Source organism: Fringilla coelebs (genome assembly GCF_963513975.1).
Source record: "Fringilla coelebs genome assembly, chromosome: 5".
In the NCBI taxonomy this organism is placed as follows: domain Eukaryota; kingdom Metazoa; phylum Chordata; class Aves; order Passeriformes; family Fringillidae; genus Fringilla; species Fringilla coelebs.
In genome coordinates, this window is record NC_140033.1 from 26692410 (window position 1) to 26715794 (window position 23385).

The 23385-nt window shown below is 36.0% G+C and overlaps 1 protein-coding gene across 2 annotated transcripts in view; it reads left to right on the plus strand.

Moving 5' to 3' along the window:
- DOCK4 (dedicator of cytokinesis 4) overlaps positions 1-23385 on the plus strand; it is a 223333-nt gene that overhangs the window by 162182 nt on the left and 37766 nt on the right. For both annotated transcript variants that reach the window (XM_084206500.1, XM_084206501.1), the window contains exons 26-32: positions 1104-1202; positions 7413-7507; positions 14786-14861; positions 16407-16507; positions 17139-17197; positions 19355-19503; positions 21057-21142. In XM_084206500.1, the coding sequence (XP_084062626.1) occupies positions 1104-1202; positions 7413-7507; positions 14786-14861; positions 16407-16507; positions 17139-17197; positions 19355-19503; positions 21057-21142 (665 nt within the window). The remainder of the gene's footprint in view (positions 1-1103; positions 1203-7412; positions 7508-14785; positions 14862-16406; positions 16508-17138; positions 17198-19354; positions 19504-21056; positions 21143-23385) is intronic.

A 23385-nucleotide genomic window follows, 5' to 3' on the forward strand; every position in this document is an offset into this window, starting at 1 on the left:
AAATTTAGAATCATTACTTCAGTGTAGAAGTATCACCATGTCGCCAGTGAAAGCCATCACCTCACACATGATCAAGTGTACCAGGTGCAATCACAAATGAATTAGGCCTTCAATGCAAAGTCTAGAACAGCTATTTGTGTGAAAACATACTGCTTCTTTTTAATCTTATTTTCTGGTTTTAATGAAAGATGGAGGGAAATGTTCCCAAAATTCCACTTGGTAAACTAATGAAAGACACCATTTTAAAGTAGTTATCACCTGTCTGTTCTCTCAGTCTCATTCTCCATTCCTATATTTCCCATTTTTTAGCAAGCTTGTGAGATTTCAGAATTGTTCTTTCTAAGCACTGGGATACAAACCAGACCTTTGACTCTTCCCTGTCCTCATCAATTCTGCAGTCAGACCTGACTGATACCATTCAGTGTTTCTTCCCAGTCCAAAACTGAATAAGCAGAGAGGAAAGGGTGAATGAAAGAACCTGTTCCTTCCTATAATATCTTGGTTGTTTGACAGCTCATTGGAGATACTCTGCTCTTTCAATGAGAAATTCTTCTGTAAGCCCAAAGAAATTGCTGAATAAAACATTTTTGAAGTTTGTTCAGTCCTACAAATGAGTTTTCTTTTTGAAAAATCTTGGGGTTTTGAGATGACAGAATGTTTTTAATAATTCCCAGCTAATTCCATTCATTTCTTCCCTAAAGGAAAACAATAGCATTCTTCCCAGAATTCTTGCAAAATATGTTTGTTTACATTTGTTTCAAAGCTGAGTTGACTAAAGAGGTTGTAATTTGAGCAATCTAAGTAAATTGTTTAAAAACAGATACAGGGAAAACAAATAACAAATAAAAATTTTACTGGTTTAGCCCTGCTGGAACTAATTAAAATAGATTTTTCTTAGCAAATAAACTCCATTTAAGGAAAAATATTTCCTTAAATGTGAAGGAAGTGCAATCAATGCATTTTCACAAAATGCAGAGTTGAAGCCTAATTGTAGATTAATTTCCCTTGCATTTGTTAATTATTTTCAAGTACTTATAATATAAGAGTTTAAGCTCAAGTGCAGAAAACATTATAATATTTCTCCTCTTGGCTTATCTGAACAGGGGGAATTTGTCTCCTGTTTGTTGTCACTCTTGCGACAAATGACGGATAGACATTATCAACAGCTTCTTGATAGCTTCAACACAAAGGAAGATCTGAGGGTGAGTAACAGAAATGTGTTTCCACTTGCTGAGGCATTTTATTTCTCTTTTTGATTTATCTCCCCTTAAGATGTCCCTGTGCTTTGATGAATCACTTCAGTATTTAAGTGCAATGTGTTTTACAGATTAGCTAACTATTGCGCAGCTTTTTTGGGAGCTTGAGTCCACTCCCAAAGTTGGGCAAGGCTGTTATTGCTTCTACAATGGCAGCAGAGAGAATATGGGTGGAGGTAACTATAGATTTGCTTTAAAGCCATGAACTTAACCTCTGAGCCTCTTTTGAAGATGGTGTCAGTCTAAGTTTACATTGCTCTTGTTTGACTCTTACTGTCAGGCAATTGGGAGATTTTATGTTTGGCTTATTACACTTGCTTATTTTTTTCATTCATTAAATTATGTATGGCAATAGCAAACATGCAGCTTGAGAAATGCATAATCCACTAATACTTCATTTTTCTTAGCTTTGCAGCACGTCCATTGGCAGGAGGATGTGTCAGACTTACAATGTCTGCTCATTTCAATCATAGAAAAGAGTAGGTGTGGAGGTCTTTTAAGGCAACTTCTGCCAGTTTCATGAATTGAGTTACTGGGTTTGTGGAAATAAAACATTTTTGATTCCTTTATGGAGGAGGGGCAGGATTAAAAAAAAATTTCTTGAAGTTAAGATTTCCTCCATAAACATATACACTAAGATTTCCACTCTACTGGACCCTGGAAAGTTATATAGTACCAAATTTGATCCACACAAAAAATCTTGAGTAATCGTTTATGCACATTATTCAGCCAATAATCATGTCTGAATGTGATAATATATTTTAGGTGTTACTCCTTAATTACCATTTGATATACTAAAGTGCTGCCCTGGAAAGGGGAGTCTAATCATAGTGTAATTTTAGATTTACTTATATTCCTGATAGCAGCTTAGAGCTGAAGAGAGTGTATAATTTGTGAGTGCCTTTTCTTTGAGTGAGGTGGTCATATAGAGCTTGACAGATAGAAAGTGCTGGTAAGAAGTTATCAGACATCAAGAGCACTACCTAGGAGGTGTATCAGGCAAATTATTTTTATATAAGCAATACAGCATCTATTTTCACCTAGCGTAGTTGCTATCCTTAGCCAATTTTTACTAAGTATTGTGGAACCTAGGCATTTTTTAGTGGAAATACTTCACCTTTTTTGTGAGTTCTGAACCTCTAGATATTCCTAGAGGTTTCAGGTTTTATTTCTGTTTGATATATCTGTGAAATAACAGTGTTGAGTTTATTCAGACTTTTCTTCCTTCTAGAATATGAAAAATCTCTGGAATTAATGCTTGAATGGTGTTTGATTTGACACATTGAAATTCCCCCCACGCACATACCCTACTATTACACAGAGACATATGGAAAGCAGCTGTAGCTGGTGCCATCAGCTATCACAACAGAGGTTTTACCAACTCGAGTCCAGAGTTTGTTATTTCCATTCAGATCTCATCGAATCCACATCGGCTCAGCCAGTGATTCAGTGGTAGTAGTCTGATCATCATCAGTGCAGCACTCCTTCTCTTCTGAATCTTAAATAATAAATTGGTTTTCCCCCTCACTTGGAAATATCAAATATCACTGAGAGCAAGAGGGAAAGATGAGAGCTAGTGTGCAAGACCGCCACTGCTGTTAATCATGAGGTGATTATGTATGACTAGGCTATCAAAACTATCTTGCTACTTCCCTTTTTACTTCTCTGCTTTGATTGCTAAGTGTGGAATTTTCTTTGCTTTGAGATATCTTAGGAAAAGATATCAGTATGGATAAAGGAAAATTCAAAAGGTGCTAATATCAGTGATTAGACGTTCTTTTCCCTGACATTCTTTAGAAGCTAAAATGGTAGCCTCAGTTAATCCAGTGGCAAGTTGGGATCTGAACTTCAGTGATAACTACCATCAGCTTGCTGTATTTCTGACTACTCATTTTGTCCCTAGTCAGTAGTATCAAAGTGAGTTGGGTCTTCCTGAAGCCACATGATGAGTTACAGATCTGATAGGATGTTTCCAGGGGTAACCTTATCTTATTTACCAGGGAGTGTAACCTAGGCTTTTGAATTGTTTTGTGCTCTACTTTTTGGCTTTAGCTACCTCTGGTTATAATAACCATCTATACTAAATAATTAGGCACTGCTACCACATGGCATTTCATCTTCCTTCCAGAATAATTCTCAAGCTATGTCAGTACTTGCATGAATGTATGTTTGCACAGCATTTGTGATACTGTTGATAAAAATACCCCAGCAAATGACTTCTCCAAACAAAATTCACTCATGAAGGTACTTGCAAAGAAGGAAGGAAGGTTTTGCAGTTCTCTTTTTTGTTTAGCAGTGTACACCAAACTTACTAAAGGCCATTTCCAGCTTGTTAAACACAGAGAAGCAAAATGGAGACTTTGAAGGAATGACACGTACACATATTTATATGACACGAATCTGAGTGATGCCTTAAATGAGTGGTTGCTTATGCAAATATTCTCTTTTTTTTGTAAATATATTTATCTTAAGTAATTGACATGGTGACTGTTTTTTGAGTTTCTTAAGAGAGGTTTTTTCCATTCAAAGCAGAAGATAGGGAAAACATTTTATATTTGAAAACATGCAAATAAAGTATAAAAGAACTGACAGGGGTTTGATGACTGAGTGGTAGAACCAGACACTATACTTCACTCTCTTTTTTGAAACCCTGACTTTAACAAGATAGTAATTTTAAATGCTTCCCTTTATCTTTCAATATTATTTTAAAGGTATGCTCTTTTTTCTTACCACAAAATGCTTTCTATTCCTAGTAAATAAATTTTACAGTAATTTATTGAACAGAAGGAACCGTCTGGGTGGATACTTGCTGCTGTGGAAAAATCTCAAATATAATTTATGACAAAAGGTAACAGTGGAAGTTATGCATAGGAAGAGATAAGTGGGAAAGTGAACATAAAAACTTATTTTAGCACAATGTAGCTTTGACCAAAGCAAGGTGCCTTTGATCAATATGTTTGGGGTTTTTAATTAATACATTAAAAGAAGACAAAACAAAAGTAAGCACCTACCAGAAGGCCTAGTTTTTATTCATTGGCAGTGAGCCCTACATAATGTGACAGAATAGAGATTTGATGAAGGAAAAGATATATTTCATAGGGGTGGGTGTAAATCTTACTAGTTCTGTCATCCCTCTCTTCCAGCTCTGGGGCCTGAGCAGGGTAAGGTGGGTGCCACACCCTAATACCAAGTGGAGTTTATTCCACTGTTGGCCCCTGGGACGCAGGCTGTGAGAGGTCCCTGGGAATAGGGGGTGTCTCTGGTGGAGAAGGTCAGTTCTAGCCACCATCCTTCCCCTGCTCTGCAGGAACATCCACCCACATTTGGGATGAGTTCTGGGGCAGAGGGATAGTTCTAAAGCCACTCATTTAACTGGCTTCTGATGTAGATTAAGAAAGCAGTGAAGCAAAGAACATCTTGGAAAGGAACTGGCCAGGATGAGTTGCCCAGGAACTAACAGCTCACTGTGGGACCACCCTCTTTCTTATTGGCATTAGGCACTCTGGAAGCCAGGTTTTAGGTTTTATCTACAAAACCTTGATTCCATGTAGCCTGATAATCCTACAGCATGAATCAAAGCAGTAGAGCATCATGCAATTTGCTTCAGAGTGGACTGTTGACCCAAATAAAAATGCTTTATAGGTGTACCACAAGAGATCCAATGAAGCCTCAGAGCTGGATGCAGCACTCCAGGTGGGATCTCACCAGACTGGAGAAGGGGCAGAATCCCCTCCCTTGACCAGCTGGCCACACTTCTCTTGATGCAGCCCAGGATGCAATTGGATTTCTGGTCTGGAGGGCACTTTGCCTGCTCATGTGCAGCCTCTCATGCACCCCAAGTCCTTCCTGGCAGGGCTGCTCTGGGTCTGTTCCTCCCCCAGCCTGTGCTGGTACAGGGCTTTCCCTGACCCAGCTGCAGCACCTTGCCCTTGGTCCTGTTAAAACTCATGACATTCCCACCAGCCCACTTCTTGAGCTTGTCCAGGTCCCTCTGGATGGCATCCCATCCTGCAGGTGTGAAGTTAAGTGGTGGGAATTAATACTAAACCTTATAGTTTAGTACCAATTTAGTACTACTAATAAGATAATATCTAGTATTACCTTACAAAAAGGACTAGATCCTATGTACACTAAATAGAAATATTAAGAGGTGGTATTTAGAGTATGTAAAAGACAAAATTACTTCCTTTTTGTCTTTTAAGATAGAAGACATATGAGACATTAATTCTATCTGTACTCAACCAAACAAATGTTAGCTCACTTATACTGCCGGCAAAAATGGTTTTTAAATGTTAAAATCTGTTACTGAATCTATGTGTTGCAGCTAATATTGCTACATTGATGACACAATTTTCTATTTTTTCAATGAAATTAGAAATAATTAGCCTGGTATTAATGATTCAAAATGTAACGCCAGTGCCTATATTTGCTTTGTTTTAAAGTTTGCTTGGAATAAAAGATGTATTCTGATTCTAGCCTTATTACCCAAAGAAATTAAGTACATATGATCTTCCTTTCTGACTGTTATTCCTAATGACTTTTGAACAAGCTATCTGAAAGGCACTAGGTTTCCACTTCACACAGCCCTTGGGTTTTAAATCTTCATACCACTCCATGGTTTTATGGTTTCTCAATAAAAGCCATTTGGCCTCTTCAGTTCAGCAGTCCACTGGTGAGATCCCTAATGGCAGAAACATTCAGACACGTATTGTGTCTGAACAGGAGATAAAAAGGGAATATGAAAGAATCTGGGGTGTTATTGTGAGGTGATATGCAGCCATGTTCAAGGTATTGCCATATCGTTGGGATTATGGCACAGAGCTGTGGGATTACTCACAGGGGAGGGAGGTAACCTCTGCAAAGTAAAAAGGGACTGAAGTACAAGGTGCAAACCTATAGAAAATGGCCTGGCATAGCTGTGTTGTTTGTAGAGGTAGGTACTTGTTTATCTGAAAGCTGGTCACCTGCATTCAAACAGTGTGTTATCTGCAGTGAGTATTATTTATACGCCTTAATACAGATAATTTTTTGGCATCTTGCTCAGAAAACAGGTTGTCTCTTTTATGTAATCTTCTTTGGTGGGTGGGTGTGGGGATCTCATCTGCCTTACCCAGTGCCTGTATTCATCCCCCTTTACAGCGATTCTCTAATGAAAGACATCTGTTGTGCAATGCCTGTCATCTACGCTTTGATAAATGCACTTGAGAATATATTTTGGTGTTCAAAATTATTTGTATCTTCATCTCATCTGTGTTTTGGGGTAACTCTCTACAAATGATGTGGGCAGAATGAATACCAAACATTTCAAGGTCAGGTACTGCACTGATTCTGTTAGATGTGTTTATATCACTTGCCTCATGCTCCTCACGTTGTCAACAGCTCGATTTTCATACTAAAAGAATGCTGGCAGTACCATACATAATCAAGATGGTCCCTTGTTGTTAGTTTTATTTGTGAAAAGAAAAACTGAAAAAAACCATGTGCTGAGAGGAATAGTTTAGTTATTTATTATTGAGTTACATGACATAGGAGATGATAATGCTAAAAGCTTTCAGGCTGGGCTTTCTACATTCAAAGTAGCTCACAGGTGCTGACTGTTTTTTTAGATCCAACAAATGAAGCAGAAAGGTTAAGTGACCTGCACACAGCCAGCCAGCTGCACTACCACTTATGGAACCTGGGCATCTCTACTGGAGTCACTGGTCTTTGTCAAGTCAATGACAAAATTGTCCTTACACTCTCTGCTGCTTTTAGAATGAATCTTGAAAGTGATGAAAACTTGGCATGATTAAGGAGATATTCTGAACTCTCTGGTGTTTGTAAAGTGCTTTTTTGATTTGCAAATTGTTCTCAACATCGCATTTGTGGAAGTGTATGGGTGGAAACCAAATGCATCTTTGACATTTCTTTTATGCATTGCTGTCAATCAAATGGCACATTATATTATTTTCATCATTTTAAGAAGAAAGAATTAAATCACCATTTGAAAATTCTTGGGAAGTAATAGAAAAAAGCTTTCAGAGGTTTATCTATAGTGAAAATAAGTGCAATTCTATTTCTATAATGATTTTTTTTCTCTCTGATTAAAATATTTTTAAAGCTCACTGCTCTTTGTAAAGCAGCAAAGACATATGACTACTTCTTTTCCTTCCAAAGGATTTCCTGCTGCAGATTTTCACAGTATTTCGGATACTAATACGACCAGAGATGTTTCCAAAAGACTGGACAGTGATGCGTTTGGTGGCAAACAAGTAAGGCATTTTTAATGTTATTAAAAAGGGCAAGTAGTATTCACAGATCATGATAAAAGTAAAGTTAAATATGCATGTAATAAAAATTCAATGTATTTTTTATAATGCTGGGTGCAGTTTTTCTTTTTTTAAGATTTTAAATCTTTGCACTTCTTTTATACCACAAATTTATGATATCACCTATACTTCTTTCTGTTCTGAATTTTAGCAAGCACATATAACTGGAAACTCAGGAACACTTTTACAGAATAAAGCTGCAAAGCATCAACAGCTTTGTTTTCTAAGTAATAAATGACAAGTCTCTAAGGAACTTCTTTTCAAATCTGTTTCTTGAAATTCTGAGTTGGTAAAGATATGTTTGCTCTCAAGAAGAAATTATCAACTGTAATATTGTTAAAGATGCTTCTGCATGTTTTTTCATTTAGTGTTTGTCAGAAAAATCACAAAAATCACAAATCAGGAAATGAGGTACAGCACAAGGCAACAGTCACATAAGGCACTAGGCACTGCTGAGTGAGGTTTTCAGATGAAACCTGCCCGTCAGCCATTCTTCCTCTGCTCAGGCCTTATTTTTACAGAAACAGGTTCCTTAGAAGTAGCTTTTCTAAGAAGAGATTAAAACAAGTCTGAAACAACATATTAAGTTTTATTTCACCTCTATCACCACCTGTCCTTTTTGCAGTGGTAGCTTTAGATCAGATAACCCAGCTGAGCAGTCAGCACATCAGTGTCAGCAGAGGAGGGGTGTTGTGCTGGGCAGACCTAGGAATCCAGAATGAAGGATTGACTTAAACTTTCATGACACATATTGCAATGCCTGATTGAAATTCAGTTTTAGTCTGCATTGTGCCTGATATCTTCAAGGACAATTTAAATTTGTGGTGCTGTACATACAACTAGTAGCAATATAATTGGTACAATTAAATTTTACAACACTTGAGTTTATGATCTGTATTTGTTAGGTGTGTGTATGGATATTTAAGCATAATAGTACTTGTTCAAACTTTGTCATGACTTCAAACAAATTTTTGTTAATTTTTATTACCTCAGTGCTGCTAATCTTTTCAAGTTTGAATTCCAGAAAAAAAAGTTATTAATTAAAGAATGGATATGGTCATTTGTTTCTGTGTATGATATTAGATAAGGTATGACTGATACCAGCCTGCATTTGATAATTATGTTTAAGTAAACAGTGAAACAGTGAAGCACAAGAAAGACAGAAAAAAAAAAATGAAATGTTAGACAAAATAAATAATTTCAGAAGTTTTTATATATTCCAGTAACAGCTGGCTTGGCAGATGGCTTTGCAACAGCTGACATGTTCAGAGCTAAGGTTTAGGAACGACCTTGGCACGTGTTACATGGCTGGTGATACTCAGATGATACCAAGTTCTGCAAAAGGAGCACTTTTCTTCTCCACTATTTCAGTAACCATAACACATCTCCCTTAATTAATGCATGTCATGTTGTTTCTGACCATCTAGGAGGTGAGTCTATGCCCAGTTCTGTCAGGCAAAGAAGACAGGCAGAAGCTGACAATAACTGCTGGTGGGAATTGGCCATGAGGAGCTCATCAGACCAGCTGATGACTGATCTTGATAACACAATTGCATAAGCACTTCTGCCCACTATAGCAAGTGGGCTATAAGCACATCTTTACCAATTCAGCTTTGAATAATTGCTTGGCTAGGAATTTGTTCCTGTGTGGAGGAAGAGCTAGTTTGCTGTGAATCAGGGGGTTGACCAGGTGTACTTCAATGTGTGGTGAAGGCTGAAGCCTCATTATTCCTGTACTCCTATTCTTTTCCTTTTGAGGCAGCACAAAGGAAAATCTGCTTTTGTTCAGCTGAAGTAGTTTTTCCAGAGCTGTTTCTGAATGGGAGCTTCTTCCTTTACCTCGTGTCCCTCACTGCAATGGCAGTGACTGCCTTCCTTCAGCTTCCTCAAGGTGTTCAAAAGCACAGAGTAGTAGCTTTGCTAGAATTGTTCCAGCCCAAAATCTTTAAGTGCAAAGGAAAGAGCCTAGAGGCAGGATGTGAAATTAGGGCACTGCTTGCCCCACGGAGAGAAGTGAGCTGTTCTTCCTGAGCTTCACTTCATCAGCCAGAACACTTCCAGGGATCTGGGACTCTTCAGAACTGAAGGCAAAACTTCGTGAAATCTCTGCTCCATTCACATCTAAAAGAAAAAGCTAGGTCTAGCCTATCTTTTTAAGAGCAGAATTAAGTGATTCAATAACAATCTGTGTCTTTTCAAACTTCTGCTTCCCAGGAAACACACCAGGTCCTGTGTTTCCTGTAATCCATGGCTGCCTTCTGATCTGGCTGGCCTTTCACTCACTTCAGCTCACCTGAAGGCAGCGTGTGTGTCATCACATCACCCATCACTGCCATCGCTTCAACATCCCTGTCCCTAGAGCAATATAAGAATTCAAACTGTCTGATATTTACAGGAAGAGAGATTTAGCCTGTCTGAGCCTAGGGAAGAAATAAGTCCTAGCATGGATATAATCAAGGAATAAGCTTTTCCTGCGGGAGAAATTACTTTTTTTTCCTCTTACTTATGTATGCAGAACTAGAATTACCTGAAATATTTCTAAGTCTTAAATGCCATAATTCTTACAATATACAATATCTATACATAAAAATCTCACTGCCCCCTGGCTCCTAGGGGTTTTTCTTCTTTCTAGTTGCAATATTTTCAGTAATTATGTGGCATCTGATACTTGGATGCTGTCTGGGAAATTTAAAAAAACCCACCAAAACCAGAAGATACTATGAGCTCAAGAAGTCAAATATGTAACTATTCAGAAACTAAGATGTGTTTCAAGATGACATGTATCATCTATAGTTCTGAATGTTCTGATGCCCAATGTGTGAAAGTGTTAATGGCTAGCATTATAAACTGCCAATTGACTTGTAAAATTTGAGAGATAAAGTAACGTTTAAACAGGCAAACTTAGCACTAAAGCAGAGAAATGGATTTTTTGAATTGCATTTTGTAACGGAAAGAAAACATGCAAAAACATCCTTAGCTTCAAACAGTTGACCAAAGAGACAAAAATAACTGTTTAAAGCTTCATAGCTGTGTAATGTCTGAGCTGATCAGCACACGTGCAGGAGAGCAAAATAATTGCTCATGGTCATTTAATATTTCTAACATGGATGTTACTACTAAGTGACAAATGTGACTGTATGTTTACTATAGAAAATATGATTTTAATTTCTTTCATTCTTGAAGTAGACTTTCTTTCTACATCAACTAGGTAGTTCTAGCTTCTATTTGTAACTGCAGAGGAGCACCACATAATATCAGATGTCTGAATCAGTTGCCTACTGCCAGAGAGAAATACTAAATTTTATAGCAAAATATGCCTGACTAAAATTGAAGCTTCTGGAGAAGACCCTCACAGTTTCAACTGGAAATCACTGTGTAATGGTCACTGGCTTCAGTTACCTCAAGGTTAGGAGAGGAATGACTTGTAATACTTGATTTGCCTGGCATCTTTTGAGAGCAGTTAACAGACTCAGCTGAACTTTTCAGATATGTCATGTTATTAACAGTTGAGGAGGGACTTGGAGAGCAAAGGAGCTTCAACTACTGGCTGAGAAAATCTTTGATATTCATAATATGCTATGCCTATGTATCATAGGCAAAGACACAACTAATTTTCTCCTTCTTGGTATACAAGAGGCTTTAATTTTCAAGACCACTGTGTAATTAACTATGCATAGCCTTTCAGCATTCTGCTTAATGGTAAAGATGCTAGGTCATCTAATCCTCAATTTGAATGTTATAAGCATGCAAATAGATGTACAAGTAGTATTATTTATAGTAAAATAATTCATCTGTAAAGTAAGGTTTACATAATACGTTGCTTACACTGAAATTTCAAATGTATCTAATGACAGTTGGGCATAAGTACTTTGAGCAGAGAATACTTTTGGTTATAAAATTCAGTAATGGCTAAAATACATTATTATTATTATTATTATTATTATTATTATTATTATTATTATTATTATTATTATTTTAAAAGTAACTCAGATGGAATACACAATAAGGGAAGATATCAAATCAGCATTAGTGTCATCATAATGGCTGCTCTAAAGGATCCTGTTAGCTTCCATGGTGTGGGAGTCTGAGACTCCTACAATGAACAAAAATTCTTGCTTTTATGTAATACATAGTGTTGCTAACAAATTTTTGCTTTTATGTAATGCAAAATGTTGCTAGCAACTGAACCTGGCATTCAGTCCTTCACAAAAAAATATATACATAGGCATGCATATATAAATAAGCTCATAAACCTATAACAATAGATACATACACATATACATGATTCAAGATTTATTTCATTTCTTTATAAAATATGATTCTTTTTTTTCTCTTTGAATACCTCTGTGCTTGGGATTATTTCACTCTGATAGAAAAGAATGGAATGAGAAGCTAATGTTATACATTTGTCCTATATCAACATGGAAAGGGAAAGCTTTCATTTTCTGCCACTGGCTGCCAGGCAAAATCCAAGGTGCCAGAGCATAGCCCAGGCAGTAAACAGTTGCTGAACTTCTGGATTTTTCAAACAGCTTATTGCAGAAAGGTTTGCTCTGAAAATTTGATGGCAAAGCCATTCCTTCCACAATGGCCTTACCAGACACTGGGTTAGCATCCTGTGTATGAGTCCAGAATAGCTTACTAGCTAAAAGTAGAGGGTTTTCTCCTGTAAAACAGGCGTTCTGAACAAATATGTGGCAGGTGGTAAGAGGAAGAAAAGCAAGTCTTGTCACAAACTCAGCAGTTTATAGTTTGATACTCAGATGGATTTCAAATGAATGTTGTTGTTGTTGTTTGGCAATCACTGGCTGGGAATCAACTTGGAATGTGAGTGCTGTACCGAATCAGGCAGCTGTCCTCTGGCTGCTGCCTCTGCTTTGTGCATTTTTGCTTTTTTTTAATGTGAGCATCCCTAGCCCTAGTTTGTTTTCTGTTCTACCTGATTTTATACTTTTGTAGAATCAGAATAACAGATGGTAGGTCAAAAACAATGTCTTCAACCTTGTGTGTTGCATCTGGTGTTTTGAGGTTTTTTTAATTTACAACATATCCTCTCATGGTTAGAGACCCACATTTTATCAACTAATCCATATCATATCTTTGGCTTACCAAATAAATGAAATCTGAGCTAAGTTCCCTGCAGGAAGAAATACTTGCATTGCAATTATTCTGTTATCTGAGGAAAATTCTTCAAAAATATTCTAAAAGTTGCATTTGTCTATATTTTTCACTTCATAAGAATTTAAGCAGATCTTTCTCTTTAGTTTCACCTGCCATGGAAGGAATGTAGCAAGAAAGGAATTGTCTCAGACATAAATAGAACTATGTCATGTAAACTTGCCCATATGGTTATGGATCTTGTGGAATTTTCTCTTGAGTACTGTTTTCAGGGATTTATTACCTGGGACTAAGTTGGAAATTTCATATAGCAAAAATTCTGATAAACTGACTTTCCTACCAGAATTTCTTCCTGAAATATGCAAACTTATTTCCATTCTGTGAAGCATATGGACCTTGAATTAAATCATGCACAACAACAAGAATGACAGGGCTCTGTTCTTATCCATGCCTAGATAATTAACTTTGCTTATACTGCATTTTACTAACATTTCACTTTGTGTTCCATGCTGCAATAGCAACTGCTGTGCACAGGCTGTAACTCTCCATTGGTGAAAAAGTGGGGTTAACTTACTCATGAGTGCTAAGCATGGAACACTATTTGGATAGAAAAGTTACAGTGTAATCCTTGAGAAAATAATATGTGTGAAAACACACTTGAACAATGGAATAGGAATAAATGAAACTTGAGACTCAAGACTTCTTCTAAAAACAGTCTCAGAACTGGCTGGTGCAGGTGTTCAGGCACATCAAACAGAAGGTACAGTTTGGCAGGGACAATAATTTTAAAAGTAGAAGGATGGAAGTAAACATTTGAACTACTAATATGTTAAATTACAGGTAGCCAGTTTTTATTTATAAATGTGAAAATTGTCCAAAATGCTAAAAGAAAAATATAGTTCATATTCTAGGTGGGTTGGTTAAAATTTAATTCTCCAGTGTTGTAAAAATGAAAAATATTGTAACCTTGAAATATATATATTGTTGTTATTATTCTTAAGTCTTTTTGTCTTGAATGCATTGCAAAAATAGTAAAAAAAATGAAGTCCAAAAATATAGAAAGGGAAACATATTTTAGCATTGTAACAGCATGATGGTCAAGAACTATATTCAAAGAACTAAAGGTATTTATAATAGACAGATTGTAATTAAAGGAAATGTTTTGCTTAGAAGATCTTTAACAGTTGATTGTTGTAAAAAACATAACAGCAAAATATCATTCTGTGTTTATCTTTTTTTCTCTCCAAAACTATTCACTTCTGACGATTTTCAAAAATAACTTAATGCTTTGCATGGATTTCTAGTTTGACTAAATATGTTGGAAGACAAGAGTGCTGTGGAGGTTAGTTTAAGGTTTAAACCACTGAAATTAAGTGTATTTAAATAATCTCAAAGAATGTTCTATTTCTGTAGATTACCAAAGTTGGTTGCTACAATAAACAAAGCCATCATTGACCTCTGGTGACAACCACTGTGAGAGGACCTTGGTCATATATATTTATTTCAGATAGATTATTATAATTCATGTGGGTATAAATGTAGGGTAATGTATGACTTTTTACAACATACAACATAGAGATCTTTAGAAGCAGATCCTTCTTTGAGAGCTCACACAGTTTTGCATTTATCTGTTAGCATTAAAGAGACTTTTTGTCCATTGGGGTATCAACGTTGAATATTGGCATTTACTAGACATTTTGTGTTTATAATCCATATGCACATATTTTCAATGCCAAGAAAGCTGAAAACAAATTGTACAACTGTGGGTATTAATACTATTAAGATAAGATGTATAATAAAGGTATCTAATAAATCCAAAATCATAATTCTTTTCAGAACAAAGTTTATGATGGTCTTGTTCAATTATGTTCTATATAGAATGTCTGTTTTCAGTGCACTTTCTTTCAGTACTCATTATCTTAATGGGCATGTTTTCTGTCAATAGATGTTGTTAGGTATTTATATGGTATGTTGAAAATGTAGTATTTAATGCCACGAGACACCCTGCATCTATTTCTTCACTGGAAAATGTACAGCTTTGAGTATTAAATATGAATTTCCATGTAATGAAAATTCCTGTCTTTTTTGTTCTTTTCTTCCCAGTGTGATCATTACTACAGTCTTGTACCTTTCGGATGCCCTCCGTAAAAACTTCTTAAATGAAAACTTTGATTACAAGGTAGAGTAAACAATAGATGCAATAGCTACTACATCATCCTGTGGCTTGGTGGTTATTAAACTCAGCTCCAGCATCTAAATAGCTAGAATATGTACAAAATCAGCAATATCAACTGCTTAGAGATGTTTCTTCTTAAATACAGGACTATCTTATAAATGAGTGCTGTGAGGTTTTTTTAATTTCATCTAATTTTTCATTTCGTTATTTGAGCCTCTGTGTTAGACCACTTATTTAGGATTTTTTGTGTAGCAATTTTTTGGATCATAAAAGCAAATGAAATTATTTAGCTGGGTTTTTCAGTTATTGCAGAACGGAAAAGTATTTCATCTTTTTAATCAATGCAGATTTATATAAAATGCAGATTCATATTTTTGTAATTTCTCTCAGACCAATTAACATGCTGCATAATTAAAATTAGAAAATTATGACACTTCACAGTGAATGTAGTTAAAGATGTTAGTGCATACCTCATACAGTGAGATACTGCATTTATAATAAATTGTGAATTACAGATTATGCTTTTAGGATTCAAATGAGAAGATCTAGGAACTGTCTGAAAATACACATTTCCATGGAAACAAACCTGAATGAATATTCTGCCCAACCAAGAGATCTTAGTCCAATTGCTGCATCATGAAAAGTGTACAAATGTCCTTCCTAGAGAGGACCCTGACCTCCTGTTGACTTCCAGTAGGGTTGTGGATGCTTCTCCGAAAATCCAGACTCTTGTTAGATAGATTGGCAGGAATACAGATTTATCTACTTAACTAAACATGAGGAAGCCTATTCTTTATGAATTTATGTAAGTTTAGAGGCTGCAACTGATAAAAGAATTTCCTGTAGACAAGGCTTCTGTGTTCCTTAGACTTGATTAGCAATGCTATTGCTGTCCTGCTGAACTGCAGGCTCTGGAATAAGGCTCCCTTTACAGTCCCAGTCATGGACCATCTACAATTGGCTTATAGTAATTAGTATTTCATTTTATCTTTAATTTTATCTCTAAGTCTTCTAAGGAAAATATTCAACATCTTTTTCATAAAACATGAGCACAAAAAAATCTGTGTATTTGCAACATCATAACAAAACCTGGCTTTAGTTTTGTCTGGTGAAGCTTGCAGCAAGTGAGGCTTGCAAATAAAGTGTGATGGACAGAGAATGTCAGTTCTGTTATGTGATAGCTTTTAAAGTGTCAGAATTCTTTGGGTTTTGGACTTAAGGGAATAACTTTTGTAGTTCTATTTATATATACCCATAAGAAACTTTCCAAAAGTAAGGTTTTTTGATTTGGAGGGATGAAAAAACCCAATCTGTAACTTTGAAACTTTTGCATTTAGAGATGTAGGATATGTAAATAGATGTACTTCTGCTGAACATCTTGGGCTTGGTGAAAAGCATATTTCAAGTCAAAGAAATTTAGTCTAAAGGAGGTTGAGTAATTTAGCAGTTGAGACTGAAACAAGGGCTGTGATTGGAAATTTTGCATCTTGGGTGATCATAGATCGTACTGAGAAAATGAAATAACCACATGCCATATGCTTATTGTAGATATGGGATTCCTACTTTTTCCTTGCTGTCATTTTTATAAACCAGTTATGTCTGCAACTGGAGATGTTCACACCTTCCAAGAAGAAAAAGGTTTTAGAAAAGTAAGTATTGCTCTTAGCTTGTAGAAAATTGTAATAGGTTTAAAATTTCTCAAAATGCAGGACATTGGAGGTTGCAAAAGGACCCACCAAAAGAAAAAGGTAATGGTATGTCCACTGACTAGAACAAGAGTTGGTTCTGGCCCTTTGTACAGGTCTTCAGAGCCAATAACTGTCATGAGTGCCTAAACTGATTCAGACACTGGGAGGAAAGGAGCCATTCATTGCCAGTGAAAGCATTAGTCACTTTAGTCACTCAGACTTGTTCAGGTGTTTCTGCCATGCTATTGTCTGTATGAATTAATTGTATTTCTTTAAGCTAGAGCAAAACTATTGGCTCTCAGAGAGAGAACTGAAGCATGTTATGGCAAAAAATAGGAGGTTTTGCTTCACAGCTGTGTTACTGATGCGTAGCGTTTTGACAATATTTCAAATAAACCTGGGTTCAGGAATCCAGTTTTAGCTGGGTACAATCAAAAGAGCAAAACACTTGGGAGAAACCAGCACTTTCAAAGGGTTTTTTTTGTAGACTACAAATGAGACATTTCATTTAATAATGTCACAGAATGGCATATGAACTTGATTTTCTTAAAATATCTTTTGCTTTCTTGCTTTATTTTTTAACGCGCTGCAGATACGGTGACATGCGGGTAACAATGGGATGTGAAATCTTCAGTATGTGGCAAAATTTAGGTAAGTGATTAAACACATCGTCAGTAACTCTTAAAATGAAAGCAAATTATTAGTTCTTTACCTATTATATTTACTTCCCAGTGATAGATGAGTTGTTGATAATTACCTTCAAGACATGAAGTCTTGATACAAGCTTAGGAAAAAGTTTGTCATTTATAATTCCCTTCTTTATAGCTAAACTCAGCTTTCTGTGCCTTGATACTGTAGCTGACCCATACTCTTTTCTTCACTGACAACTGAGAAAATACCATCAGAGAAAATTAAGAAAGAAAGTACTGCTCCTTTTGGGAAGAATTATTATGCCTTGAAATATACTTAAGTTCTTATTTTTAGGCCTGTTGTCAAATTATTTAAGGACAAGATGTGTCTTAATTCTGAAGGTCTCCTGAGATCCTGGATTTGCATCAAGTCTTCTCTGAAGTCTTAGTTGCACTAAAATATAAAGGCATAAACAAGTCAGTGACTAATGTATAAACGAGGCATTGAACAACATAGAAAAAATGGATGCTTGAATAAAAACTTGGGAACACATATTTTTAAGCAATAATTGTGCAAACTGTTTGAAATTATGAGTGTCAGAGAAATGCAATTGAACGTTGTTTGGGAAAAAAATAAAAAGTGAGCAGAAGATTTGGACGTTACATTTGTCATCTTCATATTTCAGTTATTCAATATTCCCTTCATCAGAGCGCCTATTAAAGATACAGCAACCATCATCGGTGATTTTTGAGATACTATAATTTCAGTTCTATCAATCTTCTCCCCAGCAAGATATACAGTTGCAAAAAAAAAAAGGTCTTTCAGCTCAGCTTATACTAGACAGACATGCTCAAAATCAGTAATATTTTCTTATTAATATCTTGTTAATATCTTATTAATATCAGTAATATCTTCTTATTAATATCTTATTAATATCTGAAAAGTAGCATATTTTACTTATTTGCAATATTTAGTATTGCTGACTCACTAAGACGTGGATACATGGATACCTTGTGGGTATTTCAGAACTGTGCATCAAGGATATACTCCCAGCTCCCATCTCCCTCCTGCACATACACCTCAGTGTGCATTACCTCCTCACTCATGTAGTTGTCTGCTCAATGGAACCTTGGGATGCAGGCAAGTGATGCCTTTCAGTAGGGGTGAGATTTGTGGGACACAGTGAGGAGCCCATCTGCCAATATATTCAGCTAAATGCTAGGGTATTTATTTCAATTGTTACACTGGTCAGCATTTTGCAGTTCTTGTAGCAGTAAGAGCCATCATATCCTAAGCCTTGATCCTTGTACAGTCACCTTGCTTTCATAGGGATAAGCATTCTAGGATGTCTCCAGAAAAGGGAGTTCTTGTTTTCCTTTGAACAAACTCAGACACTGAACACAGCAGCAAGCAGGGCTGAATGCCCACTGGAATATCCAGAGGTAGGCTGGATGTCAATGAATTCCTAGCTTGGAAAAAAACAATGCATCCTGATTCAGAATCCCTTAATTTTGAGGATATCAGAATTTTTACTTGTGGAAAACTGAAAATGAGTGGTCAGTGTTTACTGTATGCCATTTCTGTAATTTCTAACTTTTCTGACAATAACTTAATTTTCTTTTAAATGGAATGTGGTGATACAATACATGTTTTAGAACTGATTTTAAAGGAAGTTGTTTTGAGAACAGCTGTGTCATATTTTCATTTTCCTGCAATTGAAACACATATTTCCACTTCTATATGTGCAGAACTAAAGATAGGTAAAAATAAAGTACTTACCTATTTTTGAGCACAGAATACCAGACAGTTAACCATTTAATAGAGCTTAGAAACCAAATTATTCCTGTGAAATATGAATGAAATGCAGAGAGAGTGCTTTTTCTGTCTTTCTTATCTTCTTGGAGGATTAGTTTCAGATACAGCTAACCCACTGTCATTTCTGAATTCAGTAGTGCATAATAAAATCTGATAAATTATGTTTGCCTTATATTCTTCATTTGTCTGTAGTTTTAACTTTTTGGGCTTAAGAAATAACCCATGCTGTGATAGATGTGTGATTAGGAAAAAAACCTATAGGCATTTAAAATGCTATTTTCATTATTCAGACAGCATTTGAATTGCTTGATAACTCATAGGACACCCAATTCACATGCAAGTTTATGTTCATTTTCATTTTAGGGGAACACAAGCTTCACTTTATTCCAGCATTGATTGGCCCTTTCCTGGAAGTGACCTTGATCCCTCAGCCAGACCTGAGGAATGTAATGATTCCTATTTTCCATGACATGATGGATTGGGAGCAAAGGCGAAGTGGCAACTTTAAACAGGTACTTTGTGTGAAGCTCTTTATAAAACAGGACTGAATATAAAGCACTTCATAGAGTCCTAGCAGACTTGAACCTGGAGTTCCATTGGTGGTTCAGGGTGGAGAAGGTACCCACAACTCTGTCTGTTGGAGAGGGATTACAAGGGCTTTCCCTTTTTTCTCTTTGCAGGGCTAGTAAGATTCACCAGTTAATACTATCATGTTAGTTATGTGAGATGAGGAATAAAATCCATGGCCTGCTGAAGTGAAGAACAAAACTTGAGCTGTTTTCAACAAGATTGTTGTGGTGTTTTTTCACCTCTGCCTTAGAGAGGTACAGACTGCTGGTTAGACAGGATTCAACCAGCTTCCCTTTTGGTTACTATGGAGAAAGACCAGATGTTCTTCAGTAAAGATCCAAGTATTCTTGTTGCTCAAACACATTCTTAATGGGCTAGGAAGGAACGACCAAGAATGCCATCTGCTCCCTCAGCTCCCACTCAGTTCTTTCAGACTGCCTCAAACCATTCTCAGTGCCCTCCTTCCTGCTGCTTCAAAATAAAGGAAAGTAGAAGTATTTTAATTACTCCCAGGCAATCATAATGCTTAGGGTGGGAGTTGCATTTAAAACACAAACCAAACTATTAAAAACAAGAGTAGTGCAGGTGATGCAAGTAGGTAGCTTTTCACTATCAATATATATAAAAATTACCACAGAAATGTTAACAAAGAGTGAGAATGAAGAAAATCCACTTGTTCTGCTACTCTGTCTTTTAGGCCTGGTTTTTAGTGTAAATTGTAATAGATTTATTCTGTAATAAAATAATTACAACAGCTTGGTTTCTTCCCTAGACTTGTGATTGTTAATATATTACTGATAAAAAGGAGGTTTGAAATATAAATACACATTGTAGCATAGGCTCTATATTTTTTTTATAATCAATGCACTTAAAAACATGCATGGGAGGAATCATTAGCCACTGGATTTTCTTAACCACCAAGTTTCTTTGATAGCTAATATGTAAGTCCAGGAAATTTGCTTTCTAATGAAATACACTGGCAGGTAAGAGTGTTGGGAGAGCCTGAGCTCCCAGGTATTCTAAACAGTGTGGACATTTATGTATATGAATTTTAAAGAATGGGGTGCAGGTATGAAAAGATGATATTTTTACTTCAGTCGAAGAAAATAGCTTGTGCTTACAGCCTTGCAATGAGAATTCAGGCAATTTATTTGGGCTGTGTGCTTTTTCTCTGACTCCATAAATAGATAGCTGCCTTAGCAGCAGCAAATGCTACTCAGCCTGTAGTTTTAAAGTCACGTTGCTCAATTTAAATTAGCTCCCTCCTTCAAAAAAAAAAAACCACCACCACCACCAAAAAAAAAAAAAGAAAGCCCTACAAACCTCGGGAATTATAACAGCTTCAAAGAGATGAAGTGACTTATCACATGATTGACCAATAATTCTAAAATATGCATTTGGCAAAGTCTCTTACATAAAACCAGATCTTTCCTCCGTATTCTCTAATCTCATTAAAGGAAAAAGAAGCTGTTTACACCACACTTATATGTTGCAGGTGGAAGCAAAGCTGATTGACAAACTGGACAGCCTAATGTCAGAAGGTAAAGGTGATGAAACATACCGAGAGCTCTTCAACAGTATGTGAGTAATATGTTTATCTTATAATTCCTTGAGTTCACTTGGTTGTCAATGTAGAGTTGTGATGCTCATTTTTACTTTTCCTTTTTTTTGTTTCCTTAAAATCTGAAGAATAAAATGTTTCATGGTGTTGTGTAGCATCTGTAAAGTCTGGCAGTACTTTTTGCACACAGCTATAATTGAGAAAGGCTAAATCTGTTATGTCACAGAACATTCTCTTTCTCTACCTACTAATTTTAAAATCAGGAAAGCAAGAAATGCTTCATAATTGCATAGGGTGCAGGTAGAGCTCAGATGGAGCATTTTGAAAACAAGCCATGACAATTCAACAAAGCATTTAATAAGTGATTTTCTATTGCTACAAACTTGTAGTCCTCTGAGTAATGTCACTTGTTGATTTCTTGTTTGATGTAAACAATTGTGTTTATCCTAAGATAATTTCTTTCTAATTTTTTTGATAAATTACTGTCTAAGATTTTAGGGCTTTTTAATAAATGACATGCCACTTAAATCTAATAGGAAAAGCTAATGATAATGCTGAAGTCCCTAAAGTTGTGCATAAATTGTTCCACTGACTGAAATAAATTATTGTCAGAGAGTACAGGTGCAAAATAACTAACTGGGCTCTGTCTCTGTTGTTCCTCAGAGCTCAATTCCACCAAAGTGAAAGATTTCATTTATTTCTCATGTTTTTATTTCAGTAGGAGATGTATTGTTCCTCTTCAGGATCCCAAACTGCTGTGTTTCCTTCAGTTCTACTAAATGCATGATTTTTTTTTCCTGTTTATACGGTTTCTTAATCATTCTTTCTTGTTTAAGTATTATTTTTAGCTTTCTTGTCTTTGGTTAAAGAACAAGAGTCAGATCTTGGTGTCTGAAAATAGCAAACACTTATTAATCTGTAATTGTACTGAGTTAAAAAATAGAGTTTTTAAATATTTATCATGTATAGAAGCAACGGTGAAAATTAGGCAGAATAGTATGGAATTGAATGAATAATAGTGAACAGCAGTACAGTATGCTTAAGCAGAACTTTCCTGTAATTATTCATGACATTTTCATAATCTGAGTAAAGATAATAAAAGGTAAGATGTTTTCAATATTTTAGTAATACAGTATTCTAACTGGAAAATTATGTCATTTAAGGAAAAGCTCTTAATTAAAAAATGAAGCCTATGAAAAATACATCAGTGTGTCTATCACTGAAATAACTTAAAATTCTATAAGAAAGCATACTGGTATCAAATGCAATTCCTAATTTTTTATGGTTTGAGTTAGATTTCAACTGGGAAATGTTAAATATGACACAGTGAAAAATGCTGAGAGCCTTTTATAAATCTAAATGCCGAAAACATAGTGTGGTAATTTAAATTGCAAAATGTCTCACAGCATCAGTATGCTTATGGTTTCTGTCATGGTATAACAGAAGTTAAAACTAAACTCTGTGAAATTTCAGAGTAAGTGCTCAAGTTCACTCCCAGCTAATGAAAAAGGTAGTGCTTATGATTATTTATTTTTTTTTATTTTGATTGTCTGTATGCATTGCCTCCTCTCAAGAGGAGAGCCTGTAGGAGATACTAATCTGAAATGGAGGATGGCACATTGTTCTAGGGCATGTGAAGAAAAACAAAGAAAATCAGATGGACAGTTTGGGGTGTTGACTGCAAGAGACAGGGTTGGTTAGTCTGAGATTTGGGGGTTTCTGTATTTCTTCCATGGGTAATTTAAACTGAGCAATATTAGGGGGTCTTTGCACAGTGCAAGAAAACAGACTTGTTCAGGCTGAAGTGGCAGAGATGTACCAAGTTCCCAAAAGCTGGAATAGTAATGCAGGTTTGCAGCAAGCAGTGGTTTGGTAGTCTTCAATGAAAGAAAATGCTACAATATTACCTGATCTTTCCGAAGATGAGGCGTGGTTGCTTTTGATAGGTGTCACTGGGAGCTGAGGGGATGCACACACCTACTTTGAATACAGCCTGGGAACTGCAGCGAGTGGGAGACTTTCAGGTTTTGTCATGCTGTTTATTTTGTCTGAATTGGAAAATGAATTTAAATCTCTTAACTCCCACATTAACTGCTTTTTTTTTTTTCCCAGAGACAATCACTGCATCTTTCCTTTGAATATCTATTTTCAAGGATAAATTATAAGCATCTCTGGAGATAGCTAAGATATTATGTGCTTAGAATTTGTTGCCTACAATGGAATTACCTATATCAAATAAAAAGACAGAGAAAGTAGGGGGAAG